Here is a 14,180-nt window from a genome sequence, read left to right as displayed (position 1 = left end):
TTGGTATAATGTATGTTTGATCCTTCTAACCTGTTGATTGTAACTTACATGTTACTGTTCATTTTAATTATCTTGAAGACAGTACTGTGTCTGTACTAAGCTTGAATAACCAACAGGGGGCACTGTGGCCAAACACATTCCAGCCCATAATGCTCCAGACTCCTTTCAGTGTGTGTTGGAATGAGATGTGCTTGTTTGTGTAGTAAAATAAGGGAGATTGCTGTGTTTGTATCTGCTAATGTTGATAATATGTGTGTTCAAGGAACACTGCTGAGGCAAGTGTTCATGTATACAGTGCAGCACATGTCCAACGTGCTCTGTGTACACGGCTGACTGTCGCGCTGTGATCGTGAGTCTTGTGTATGTTAGATTTAGTTAGTGTACACAAGCATGACTGTGCTCATCCTCCAGAGGCTGGTGGTTTTTAGGCTGGCTGTCAGCGCTTCCCCGTGTTATGTAGTTTAAGAGGAGCTTAACCAGCATTACTGCTGCATCATGTACACGGCCATCAGCCCACACACTAAATGACACACTCGCACACTTGGATGTCATCACAAAATCTGTTCCCACCAACTTGTCAGGTCAAACATTTCATGCTGACCGTGTGTGTGTGGCGAGTAGTGTCTTTATCCTGAGAGGCTGCTTTCATTTTGTAAAAACAGCAGGTTTTCTTTTAGTAACTGGTTTTCATCTGTGTGTGTGTGTGTGTGTGTGTGTGTGCACCTGAAGGACAGAGTGTAGTGCAGCCTTCAGTATTGATCACATGAAGAAGAGCTGCCAGACTGTACTCTACGCAGCAGTTCTGCTTTCATTATTCGTGGAGAGCCGTTTTTAAAATGTCAGCTTGTTCACTGGTATTTTGGTTTTGTACCCGGAAAGCCAATTGACTTGAGAGGAGGGGAAAAAGCCCTCCTGACAGATTGAATACAGATGAGACAACATACTCAAAGTGTAACTATTCATTAAAACACTTGTGCACGAGTGTTTGCTGGCACGCCAGGGGGATGAATGCATCTCTGTGCTGTGGTTTTTTTTTGAAAGAAGATTTCATGGTATGTCAGTAGCTGCGAAGTGATACATAAAGAAATGCTATGGTTCATTATGGTATGTGCCACTGCTGCTGCAAAGATTTGTATGCTTGTTATGTCCCATATTGTGTTTTCCTCTTTTGTACATATGTCCCAGTGCAAAGAGTCAAAAGCACTGAATACCATCTAAAAAAATATGTGAGGAGGGAAGAGAAAATGTGATTATTAACCCATCGTAGTTTCCTTTTGTTTCAGCTTTATAAGGGTGCTGTGGGAAAAGTTATGCTTCGCTTTGTGTTTTCTGCTGCAGCTTCTTTTCTTTGTGTCTTTTCATTACAAATGAATGTTTCTCAGCTCTAGCAAGGAGAGTTATTATTTTTTTAAGCTAACATATGAGGCTCCATTAGGCTACATTATGCATTTTGACAATTTAAAAGCTAAACAATTAATTGGCAATTAAAAAAACAATGACAATGAAAACACTTTGCATAAACTGTCCTCATCTGGCTGTCCCCTGCAGCACACTGTGCTCTGTCTAATTCATGCTTTGACTGCTGAAACCCTCCGTTTTAATCTTCACAGAACATGCCGAATGTCAGGGATCACGATGCGTCAGTGTACCTGCGCCTCCAAGGTGACGCCCTGTCTGTGGGTGGCTATGAGCACAACCCCATCTTCTGGGATGAGGTAAGCTTGAATATCGTCCAAAGATTAACCATCTCACTCTTCTGTCGGGAGCTCCGTTATTGTGGAGCCTCACGTACCGACCGTCTGTGTGCCCGAGTGATGCATGACATAACGTCTGGCAAAAAACAATCGAATATGTCGATAGGGACGCTGAACAAACTTTAATCCTGTTTGTATACTTCTCGTTCTCTGTGTCATTTTGACCTCCTCGCTTGTTTAGACTCCTTTTTCTTTTTAATGTCTTCATTATTTGCTGGTGTATTAGCTTGGAGGTCAAACCGTATTCATAACAACGCTTATAAAACGCTCTGTGTGTTCACTAATCTGTGCCACAGCGATGGGAAAAGAAAGAGCTTGTACATCTTTTATTCAAGCAAAGCAGCAATATTGTGATTTAGAATAAGTAGCAAAGTTTGCAAAGTAAAAGTGCAGAAAATGTAAGAAAAGTAGAAAATTCGAGGAGGTGTGCTTATTTGCTTCCTAGCCAAGAGCTGGATAAGAAGACTGACCACTTACATGCCTGTAACCATGAGACAGCTGCCAACTTAGCATGAGGAGTGGAAACAGGGGAAACGGCCAAACTGGCCCTGTTCAAAGGTAAAAAAAAAACAAAACATATCTGCAGTAAGGCTGCCTCATTTGCCCAGAGCATATCATGTTTGCATAACACTTACATAAAGAGAAATGTCAATATGAGTATTTCTGGTTTTAGGTGGAGGCATTAGAGAGATGTTAATCCTCACATCTAACTCTGTCAAATAAAACTTAATAAGCTTATTTGCAAATATGTCAGACGTTGTTTTTAGTAAAGAAAGAAACTGTGTACTGTGCAAAGTGCATTTAATAATTTCCAAGATTAGAATTGTACCTGATATGATTTTGGCCGCCGTCCCTGCAAAAGCCGTCTCCTCGTGCAGCGATGCTCTGCTCCCAGAGCTCCTGCAACACTTGGACCACCATCTGTTCTCGCCATTTAAACCCCTCCAGTGTGTCAAAACAGCGACTCCTCAACTTGAATTCCATTTTGGGGACGAGGAAGAAGTTGCAGTGAGACAAATCCAGCCAGCACAGTAGATGGGAAGTGACAGAAAACCCATGCGTAATCACCTGCGACCAGTTAGAGCGCCCACATGCTGTCGCGCCGCAGTTCCGACTGTTAGCGCGTAATGACCTCCCTCGGCTGCTAAAGCACAACTCTGAGTCCACAGTCTGACCTTGGGGGGACCAGTTCTTGGTGCACAACCGCATGAATATTGAAGAAAACAGCGAGCGTGCTCCTGGCTGCTCCTGACCTTGCACCTTTCCCAGTCACAGGGGCTGCACCTCGTCCACTGTGAGCACTGCTGTTGCTTCTCTGTGTGGTACCACCGACCCACCTGTGGTCGTCACTTACGTCACTTAACCTTGGCGTGGTTCTACAAAGTGCTTTATGATGTGTTTCTCATTCACCTACCATTGGAAGCCACTTAGGGTTCACTGCGCTGTTTTACTGTCGATAGTTCAATGTCAGATAGTCTGCTGACTTTATTGAACGCCTCATACACGCCAAGAGTCTCTGAACTTTTTGATTGCACCTCAAATGCATCTGTCAAGTGAAGTCGCTCTAATTTATATAGAACATTTAGAACAACAGAAGTTGACCCAAAGTGCTTTCCATTTGAGATAAAAGATTAATATTGCGCATTTGCATGAATAAAAGAAATGAAAAAAAGTATGAATAGTCATATCGCGGCACTTTAAATGTTAAGGTCAAGACCTTGTATTGTTATGGAGAGAAACCCAACAATTCCCTTTGAGGAAGCACTTAATGACAGTGGAGAGGAGTCTCTGCTGGTGCACTGAGGCAAGGCAGTGGTGCTGAATAGAAAGAGATGATAACTTAAATTGTTTTTCCACTCTAATGACAGGGTCTAATGGATTCGGTGTCTTTGGTAGGTCCTGCAGAAAGGGCTGGCTATCAAATTCAGGTCCGACTAAATTTCTAAGGTCAGACTAAATTGTGTCCACCTACACTAAACCAGTTTGTATTAATATTTAAAACTAATGCCGAACTCAAACACTGAAACTTGTGCAGAGACGATGCATTTGAAAAGTTTTATTTTTTTGTGTAAAAACTTTTTATTGAAAATCACGCTGCACAAGCGAAGTTACGTAAACGGCACTATTTTGTCATCCGTCTCCAAAGTCTCCCATTTCTTATTGCCTCCACACGAGATATTTCATTTCTAATAGGCAGATTGATGAGCGTGATACATGCCCCTCAGGAGATATAAATCCATTTGACGCTAATGACCCCATACCTATTCTTTTAGCACCACCCACCACAAACTTTGTATTTTTAGCTGCGCTGCTGGTGAAATCTCTTTTAGTGCAGCATTAAAATCAAAGTATTTCCGTAAAAGACTGAAATTGAAGGAGGCTACGAGGACCAATTATTCGAGCAACACTTTGGCAACTATAAAAAGTAATTGTACCGGCAGTTGATCTATGCAAAGGCTGATTGTTGAAGACGTTGGGAGGGTTGACAACTGATCCTTTGAACTGACAGGTGGTGTTGGTCCTAATGGGTATGTACACTTTCTCAAGGACATCCTTTCCCGTTTGAGTTATTCATTTATTCCTTTAAATATGTGGTCCTAGCATACAAGTTAATCCAACAGCATTTACACTTTAATAAAGGCTTTAGACGCTGTTTTGTTGCAGGGCATTGACAAATATCTTCTTGCCTGCCAGACTGACTCCACGACTTTCTGTCCTTTCGTCTGGCTGCTCGTCTGTCTCCAGACTCCTCAGTGGTTTTACATTTTAGAGGATCCCTTTGTGCAGAAAACGGCTCCTTTTGTTCTCGTTCTGCAGCTGAGCGTTTGCTTTGATGTCTTGAGGCGGATGGGAGGAAGAAAGAGCAGATACAGAAAGGAGAATTAGCACGGAGACGGAGAGAATGGGAGATGCCTAGCGAGTGAAGATGAGCGGGATTGATGGCTCGGGAGGGATTGGAAGAAGTGTGGTGTCTGGGACAAAGAGCGCTCCTCAGATGCTCCCGTCGAGTGTCAGCGCCCCGTAATAATGCAGAACTCTATCTTCACATGAAAGCGGCTACCGTCAGCTCAAACATCTGTGTGACATTCAAGTCTTAATCGAAACTGAACGTGTCACAACTGACGCTAATTATGAAGCCACAGGAGCTCCTTTTGTTATGCACTCCTGCCTAACTGCAGGCTTCCAACTTAAAGAATCACTTATATTTAACATTTCAGAGAGTAGCTTAACGCTGGTGTTCAGTGCGATTCGTTGAGTGTGTCAGCTATGAATCATTTTTAGGAATTGGGAATTTTTATTTCACCGTGAAGGCGCAAGGACAGAGAAGAGTCAAGTGGAGGAATGATGGGATCGGCGCCAGAACACAGAGAGAAATACGTGACAAATAAAATTGCTGCACAGAGCACAAGCTCGTGCGCTGGACTTTTCAATTTTGAGCGCCCCTGAGTCAGCCAGATTAGTGTAGGAGGGGGAGAATTTTAAGGCAAGGCGGTCCGCGCTGCTGGTCATGAGTTGTAGGAGCTAAAGGCTGCATTTCGGTCCGACTGACAGGGAGGGAGTCGCGGGAGTCCAGATGGGAGCAAATTAAGGCTTGGACAAGAAACTGAGAGGGCATGGTGTGATTTGACAGATGTTTCCCTGCTGAGAAAGAGTCAGCTCAACAGATGCTACTGGATGTGTTGTGGCTTCACTGTGTGCCATCACGTGATAGACTGACAGCGTTCCTGTCAACAGTAATAGGGAGAAAAGGGAAAAAAAGGGCTCACCAGTGTTGCTGTAATTGGCTGTGAGTTGATGCAATCAAACGTCACTGCAGTAGATTCAAATTAAGTATTTTCATTTTTAAGAATTCTGGAATCTTTCTGTGTTCATTTTGCATAAAACAACTAGTAGAACCTGAAAGAAACATATAAAGTCTCCCACCATTGTCTACATAAGTGGGATTTTAGCTGCTAATTTGCATTTTCGCACAAATTTTCCCTTCCATTTTTCTCACTGGATGTGCTCCCTGTTTATGAAGATCAGAGTGTTCCTCAAGCAGAATACATAATTTACTTGGGAACATGAAATCAGTGTGAAAATGAGTTTTAAAAATGTGTGTGTGTTGTTTTTTTTGATTAAACATGGCAAGAAATTATCCTTCAAAACATCCTAGAATATGCAGCTGTGTTTTTTTCCCCCCAGTATTAGAAGAAAACCTTGGCAGGTTTACAAGGTCATGGGAAGAAAAGTAAGTCATGTATTCCTGTGTGTTTTATTTCCCAGGTGTCTGATAAGTTTGCCTTCAGCCTGTTTGATCTGGACTGGGATGTATTCATGCAGCATATCGAGGGAGCAATCAACAGAGTTCCTGTTCTGGAGCAGACTGGCATTAAGTCCACCGTCTGTGGACCAGGTACACAAACACGCACATACAGTTGTGTTTCCATTATGTCATGGTGCATTGCATTTATTGTGGTTATTTCCTGGAAACTTAAGGCCAGGTCATGGTTTCCACATCCACTGGTGCTGACCAGTGCAGGTTTTGTGTGTGGTGGATGCACACGTCAATCTGCAGACGGTTGCATTGCCCATCGCAGTGAACACAAAAAGAACAAACAGCTTTCCTGTAGATGTCTGGCATGACTTTGTCCTTTTCGCAGGACATAGCAGCTAGTTACAGATCGGGCTGTAGCAGTGCGTCATTGATTATTCCCGACGCGTGCCAAGTGCTATGAGATAGCCTGCTGTTGGAGTTTGTTGCCTTCCCGTCCCGAGCGCAGTGGGCGAACATAGCACAGGATTTCTAGAGAATTTGGAGCTTCCCAGTGTGTTCTGGCACCATCGATGGAGAGCATGCACAAATACAAGCACCTCCAAAGTGCGGCTGCAGCTACTCCAGTTACTACTGACGAATTATAAAAGCGTGGATGATGGCGAATCTCCGAGCACAGCCTTGTTTTTAGGACCATTTATTTTCCTTCCGTTTGCACAGTTGGCTTGTTGTAGTGTGTATCATGCATATCGTCAAAAATTTTGGCCTGCTCATGGATGTCTGTAGAGGGGTTCATATCGACTCTCGTGGACTTGAGCAGATGACAGAATTTCTGTTATGCGAGCATACACGAATTGGCATTTCCCGAACACTGTCCTTAAAAATAACAACCACCTGCCTCACTCTAATCTTCACCAGAACTCTACATCAGTGATGCAAATTTTAAGCAATTTGCTTCACCGATAGTCAGCTGTGTTGTCAGTCAGTAATCAATTAATCATGAACATGAATGAGGTAGAAAGTAGATGCAGGTTTTCTAACTGTGGACACGTGACCTTTGCTGCACAAACGGCTCGGTTGTTCAACAATTAGCATGAGGAACACTGCGCTAATAGACTCCAGCTCAACTTGACAACATGATCTCTGGCCAGATGCCTTTAGATTAGATTAGATTCAACTTTATTGTCAGTACACATGTACAAGTACAAGGCAACGGCATGCAGCTAGCATCTGACCAGGAGTGCAAGAGTATAAAGTGCAGATGTATTGTTTAACTATGGTATTTACGTGAATATACGGCATGGTGTGTATTTACAAATGGACATGTGCAAACTGTATCTTTGGTGCAATGGACAATAAAACGGTGCAGTGGAGATTAGAAAGGCTGATGCATAATCTGTAACAGTAGTAAACAGTAGTTACAGGTCAATGTATAATTAGGGCAGATATTAACCTTTAACCATCTCAGAAGACTTTGTCATGATTGCAAGTCAAACTCAACCAAGCCTCGTCGGTCAATATATTTTTAAATTGGTTGAATTTTTAACTGCAATTAAATCACTAACACCCCTAGTCCACATACTAAAATGTTTTGGGTTTTGTATTTTTTTTTTGTCCCAGAAAAGGAGCCTCGATTTGGCTGCCTAAACAGATTTACGTCCCCGCACCAGGAGTGGTACAAATAGACGCACACCGTGAAACTATTTCCATGGAAAAAAATCTATTTTTGAGAAAATCCTACAAACCCTCCCAGCAAATTCCTCACAACATTATGCATTGCAGCAGGGAACAAGCAACTTTCATGACACTTTTTTATATTGGACACATTCTCATTTAAAAGTGAAATGTACCCGTCTGTGAAATATCTCATTCACTCTCCCGTCCTGCACTTTCTCATGAATACTTAAGCTAGCAGGCTGTGTGTCATATTTGTAGAGGAGATAGTTTGATTAGCTCAAGCCTGACTTCCCGCGCAGTCAATGCCGCGTCGCCGAGCCGCCTGAGCGAGTCGACTGTGCCGCCCGGCTTCGGCATCGACTTGGATTTCTCATCACCGTGGTGTGATGCAGCTGTTTGGAGAGTCAGTGGTTTCTTATGATTTTTAGACAAGTGACACCTGCTAGATAGTTGCACACAAAAAACGCACAAATATGTGGACAGTGAGAAAGACAGAACAGAGGAATAGAAGGAAATCTGAGCGAGACAAAAACGAAGGGCAAAGCAGAGGAAGACAAACTGAGCGAGGAGTCGATAGCCGTGCTGTTGTTGCGCCCGTCGATTTAAGTCCAGCTGTTGTTTCATTTCATGTTCACACCGCGTTGAGCAGAAGACATTTCAGAATGAGTTTGCTGACTCCTCCACCGTATCTGGAGGAGGCTGAGCAGAGCAGAAAACACAACCATGATCTGAATGCTATGAGTTCCATAGGTGCCCCACAGGGAAAAATGTTTTAGTAGTTCTCACCTCCTATGGGCTTTATTTTATATACAGGAATACGATTAAGCAGATCAGTTAAAGGGTGAACGTGTTTTCTTTTGGCATAACAAGCAGGCAAATGTTGCTGATGAATGTATTCACGTATGTGGAGATAATGAATGTGTGCGCTTTGGCCTCGGTAAAAGAGGAGCGTGACCTCGGAGCTCCGTCTCTTCCTGTTCAGCTCAATGGGATAATTATATTACTTACACAGTAACTGTATGAACCTGCTGGACTTTCTCTCTGTTACATTGGGCCTAATTAGTGTCACAGGTGCTGTGAACTGGATTAATTTAAAACTCCCTAAATGGCAGCGGCAGTTTTATTTGTGCAGCGCATTTCATTGCCGTTATTAAAGTCAGTGTGCTTTACATGAAACGACATTATATCGGCATTAACGTGATTTAAATTGGGTAACGTAGACAATATGAATAAAATGATGATAACGATGAGTAAAATACAGAATCTGAAAGTGCATCAAACATACCACGCTGCCACAGAACCTCATAAACATCAACTAGAAACCCCTGTTCAAACACATAATCACACATTCAACAAGCAGTACAAGAAACAAGAGCTACAATATGTGCTTCATGCAGGTATGCAGGCGCACGGTAATTTGCCGTATCCCTGGTAAAAAGGAAAGTTTTTGAAAGTGGAAACAGTCGTGATGGACCTCGAGTCTGCAGGCATCTTGTTCCAGAGAGCAGGACTGAAGGCAGCTTCATCTTCAGGGCTGAATGATTTTCAATATCTAATTCCACTTTTCCTGACAGGTATTGCAATTTGATTTGCAATTTGATTTTTAACATTAAGCTTCACTGTATAAACTTTTATAAAAGGGACTTAGTATTACCCTCACACAAGGAGGACAGCGTTGTGAATCTATGGACGGGACAGTTTAAACACTGGGTCAGACGCGCTGCATCACATATATCCTGAACTGCAGCTTTTGTTATTTGCTCATTGAGTTATTGTGATTTAAATTTGAAGTCAATTACCTGTTTAACCTTAATTCAGAGTAAAGCTAGAGGACGTCCGCCAGATGACCTGAGAGGCCTGCTGGGGTTTTAATCAATGAGCTAGTCAGAGATGTACAGAGGGGCCAAATCATGAGGGGATTTAGAGACTATTAAATGGACTTCAGTATCAGAGGGATGTGTTCCGATTTCACTACAAATGAATGACCATCTGGCAGAAAAAAGGGCTAACTGTACCACAGAATAACTTTTGATGTTAAGTCCAGATTTCAGTTTTTCCTTTTTGGAAACAAAGTTTGATGTCATTATTATTTTCAATAATTAGATGCTAATGACATAGTAGTCACTAAAAATTGATTCCCTTTGTTCCTTAGCACAGCTCTGTCAAAGCTGCCTTTAAAAAAACTTCAAAGTCTTCAAAGCCACACATCATACCTACGATTTTAACACATATTGAAGCAAAAAAAGGAGGCTTTGTGGGCAGCCCAGCATTACAAACAGGAAGCTCAGTTTCAATATCGAGACAGATTTTGAAAAACCTAACCCTAACCAACTTCCAACCCACCTGTCACTCAAGCAGACACTTTAATTATGCATAACTTTAAGCTTTAATACAATATAAACGGGTGAGTTTTATAAATGTTAATCCCCCTCACAGGTGTCATAAATGTCAAATATAGCTATTAGAGACCAAATCTGTTTTTATACTAGCCTGTAAATATGTTTATTTCTGCTGTACAGTTGGGCGTTTTAACATGGAGGTCTATGAGGACTGACTCACTGTTAGATCCAGCCCCATGTGGCCGTTTGAGGAACTGCAGTTTTCGACTCTTTTGAGTTAAATTATTTGGAGTGTCAACAGTGGGACGTCCTTCAAATCTGAACAAATTTAAATAATGATGAATGTTGCTTTACCATTTTTGTGACACAACATATAAGTTAGACTAAATTTTAAATCAGACAAGTCACCGTTCTGGGCTGCACGGTGGGTCGGTGGTTAGCACCGTCGCCTCACAGTTAGAAGATCCCCGGCTAGGACGCCCGGTGTGGAGTTTGCGCGTTCTCCTTGAGAAAGTAATTGCTGTATTTTGCATTGCAATCCTCATCTCTTACCGATACAATAATCCTGTGTATGTGTTGTTGTCCAAGACCTCGCCAAAATAAGACGAACAAATACATTATGTCACACAAATTATTATTGGGTAAAGATACCTCTGTGGTAAGTTTGTGTCTCACCTTTTTTGTCCACTTTCATCCACAAAGTTTCTGTCTGTTTGTTTTCTTTTTCAGAGTCCTTCACAGCAGACCATAAGCCGCTGATGGGAGAAGCTCCAGAGGTCAGAGGCTACTTCCTGGGCTGTGGCTTCAACAGTGCCGGTATGTTCCTCAGAGATGGAAAGATCAAAGCAAAACAGAGGGAGAGATTTAAAGAAACACAAGAAAAAGAGAAATAAGGAGGTTTACAGAGAGTGTGCAGACATCTCTGGTTAGATTGTCAGTTCACAGACTCACCTAAAACAAATCGTATATGTCACTAAATGTAGTATTTGTTGGTTATTGCGGGTTTGTGTTTGTTCAGTGGCTATCCTAGATTCTGACCCAGCCTTCACCAATCTCTGTGGATGCTCTCAAGGCACAAATGAATAATGGAATGGTTTTCATTCTTCAAAGACACACACAAATACATGCACAAACAGCCCAAGTCGCTCCATTACTTCGCTCAAAGATGAGCTTACCTTTGACATTAGACAAGAAGAAATGTATCTCTGAAAAACAGAGAGCGAGGGGGCGTAAAGGGTAAAGCAATAACCGTAAGCACTAATAGGCAGTTGAAAGAAAGCTTTTTTTTTTCCCTCCTTCGTAAGAGCAGAAGACTACAGGGTCTGGCTCTTGAGTTGTTCTGACAAAAGCCGGGGAGGTGGAGTCCTTATGAGTGGGCAGTACGAAGCTCTCAACACTCACACAGGCCTTCTTCTTCTTCTTCTTCTTCTTCTTTCTCCGTCTTTTCTTTTCCATGCTTCAGAAGTGTGCTCGGATCCTTGCAAATTGAAGCCCGGTTGCTGCTGCTGCTGCTGCTCATGAGCACCTCCTCCCTCGCTCTCTTATTCCCCGACCACTTATCCACCAAACATTCTGTCCGTCGGTCTGATTGTAGCGCGTTGTTATCTACCGTCAGGGTAACAGGCGCTCATGTGCTCCCATATCTGAGCTGCAGCATCCCTCCATGCTGTGCCTGCTTATAAATTAAATCTAAACTGTTATGCTGTTAAGCGTTCAGGCAGTTATGAGAAAATTAATTGCCATTAATTGAGTTGTGTTTAAATATGATAATTTAATCATGGTTTATGTAACGTATAAACCAAAATATTCACCGGCAGCAGCCTTCACATGTGAGACGCTGCTTGTAAAGTGAATATCTTTTGAGCTTTGGACTGTCGGTCGGACAAAACAAATAGCTGGAGCATCACCTTGGACTTTAAATGGGATTTTTTTTGGACTATTTTCCTTGAGTTACAGACTCAGATATTTAAAAAAGAATAAAAATAATGCACCACTCATTTTTAAAATCAAATTAAAATTCACCTTTTTTACTTGAGCTCTACTAAGGGCCAAGCCATCAGGTGCTTTATAGACTGTTAGAAGGATTTTGAAGGTGAGTCTGTGTTGTACCTGAAGCCAGTTAAGTAACTTTGGTACCAAATTTCCATAAATGTGAATGAACACCTGTCATAAAAAGGGCTACCTGTATCCCTGCAGTAGTACATTGTTATGTTAAGTCCATATTGCTGTATTTATCTTTTTTAACCGAGTACGATGTTATAATTTCCAATAATCACTTACTAATTACACTTTAATCACCAAAAAATGATTCCTCTTGTCTCCAAAACAACACGTCATACATTTTAGCACATGCTGAAACAAAAAAGAAGGTTTTGTGGCCATTAATCGCCATCAACTGTGATAATTTATCACAATAATCAACAATTTCCCTGAGGTACCCCACCAAAGGGATCAATAAAGTTATATCTAATCTAATCTAATCTAATTTATGTGTGATTTATTTAGTTTATGAACCAAAAATCCAAATATTAACTGACTCACGCTGCTTCAACCGGCTGCCTTTCTCTGTTAGAAAATCATCAACAACACAGATAACTGAAGACATCACCTTGGACTTTAAATTAGATTTTTATTTTTTTGGTTTTTGGCTTAAACCTTTTTCAAAATTCCACTTTAACTGAAGTTTTACATTTTCTTCACAGTTAACCAAATTAAACCGTCTGAGTGAAGGTGGGCAGAATATCCCTCGTCCTTTAGTCTGTGTTTTAAATGCCACGCTGGGACTGAGCTCATTGAAATGGGCCCAGTGTCACCAATATTGTACCTGGTAAGTAGTGATTTGATAGTCAGTGTTTTTGCGCCGGCCGGGCACAGCGAGGACGGTCCACAGCCTCAGACACACTTTCCCTCTCAGCATCGACACACACACAAAGGAAACGTCGCTCGGCCGTATCCACTTTTCCCCACGTCGTCCCTTTTTTCACCCTCCCTGCATCCGTCTCTCTTTCTTCTTCTGCCTGTGTGCCCCACCGGCAAGAAAACAGCCTTCTGCCAGCTTCACATTTTCATTCTGCTCGGCTCACTCGGTTCCAGGCGAGACATGGGGAAGGGGGATATTTCAGAAACCGCGGGGTCAAAGTTAATAGATTCACAATTACAAAACAGAAAATCCATCATTGAATGCTCAATAAGTTATTAAGCCTCCTCACTTGCAGGATTTAATTTTGGTTTCTAAGCAGTCAGTAAGTCTTTTGACTGGTACAAGTTGTATTTGTTGCCTAGCAACCTTTGCTTACATATTCTTGTGTCAAAACCGTCGCGCTGAACACTTAACTTGCGGCGCGTGCATTTACTTTGCTATTGATTATGCTTCTTTTCTTGCTTTTAACTGAAGCACCTCTAGCCCGGCTCAGCTGCATCACCACTTTCCTCATAATCACGGTAACGACACCTTGTTATGTCATTTTCTGCTCAGGTGAGGCTTTTCTTCACATTATACGGCACAGAAAATTGCCCGTATTTAAGGATGTACACCACGCGAGGATAGAGTCAGTGATGCAAAAAGAAGCAGGACCTCATCCTCGTTGTGCTTTGGTGGATGATGTAGAGATAAACAGGAGGGCTGACGATGAGGGTCTGAAGCTGGAAGAGGAGAGTTTTTGAATCCTTGTCAGAAAAAAGAAGGAGAAGACGGAGGCAGTGGCTTGAAACAAGCTCATCTCTCAGTGAGCACAGCTTTGTTAATTTGAAAGTAAAAGGAGTCTAGATGTCAAAGCTGCAGCATTTCAGTGGCGATTAAAGGTAGTCAGGGTTTGCTTTCATTTTAAATCAGGGATGCACCATATCGGGTTTTTCAATATGTTGATGTTTTAAGCTCATTTGGAGCCAATTGCAGAAGTCGATACAGATACATGCACATAGTTAGACACAGAATTAACATATTATAATCTATACTCCTGCTGTGATGCCGTCCATATATAGAATGCAATACTTTTCAAATGTAAACTTGTGAACAAACATTTCCATACACTTGTAAAGACCATGTGTTTTATGGCAGTCTTAAGTTAAAACAGTTTTGCATTTTGTTCATTCAAGTCTTCTGAAAAAATGACAAACTGCTCGGTCAGAAATATTCATACTTGAATTTTGATGATG

At 41.9% G+C, this 14,180-nt stretch overlaps 1 protein-coding gene across 1 annotated transcript in view; it reads left to right on the top strand.

The window, feature by feature from the left end:
- Positions 1-14,180, top strand: part of sardh (sarcosine dehydrogenase) — a 52,223-nt gene that overhangs the window by 9,789 nt on the left and 28,254 nt on the right. The window contains exons 8-10 of the mRNA XM_008286227.1: positions 1,611-1,715; positions 6,021-6,150; positions 10,755-10,841. Coding sequence (XP_008284449.1) covers positions 1,611-1,715; positions 6,021-6,150; positions 10,755-10,841 — 322 coding nt within the window. The remainder of the gene's footprint in view (positions 1-1,610; positions 1,716-6,020; positions 6,151-10,754; positions 10,842-14,180) is intronic.

This window comes from Stegastes partitus, unplaced genomic scaffold (genome assembly GCF_000690725.1).
Source record: "Stegastes partitus isolate 25-593 unplaced genomic scaffold, Stegastes_partitus-1.0.2 Scaffold443, whole genome shotgun sequence".
Taxonomy (NCBI): domain Eukaryota; kingdom Metazoa; phylum Chordata; class Actinopteri; family Pomacentridae; genus Stegastes; species Stegastes partitus.
This window is presented reverse-complemented; position numbering and strand designations above follow the sequence as displayed.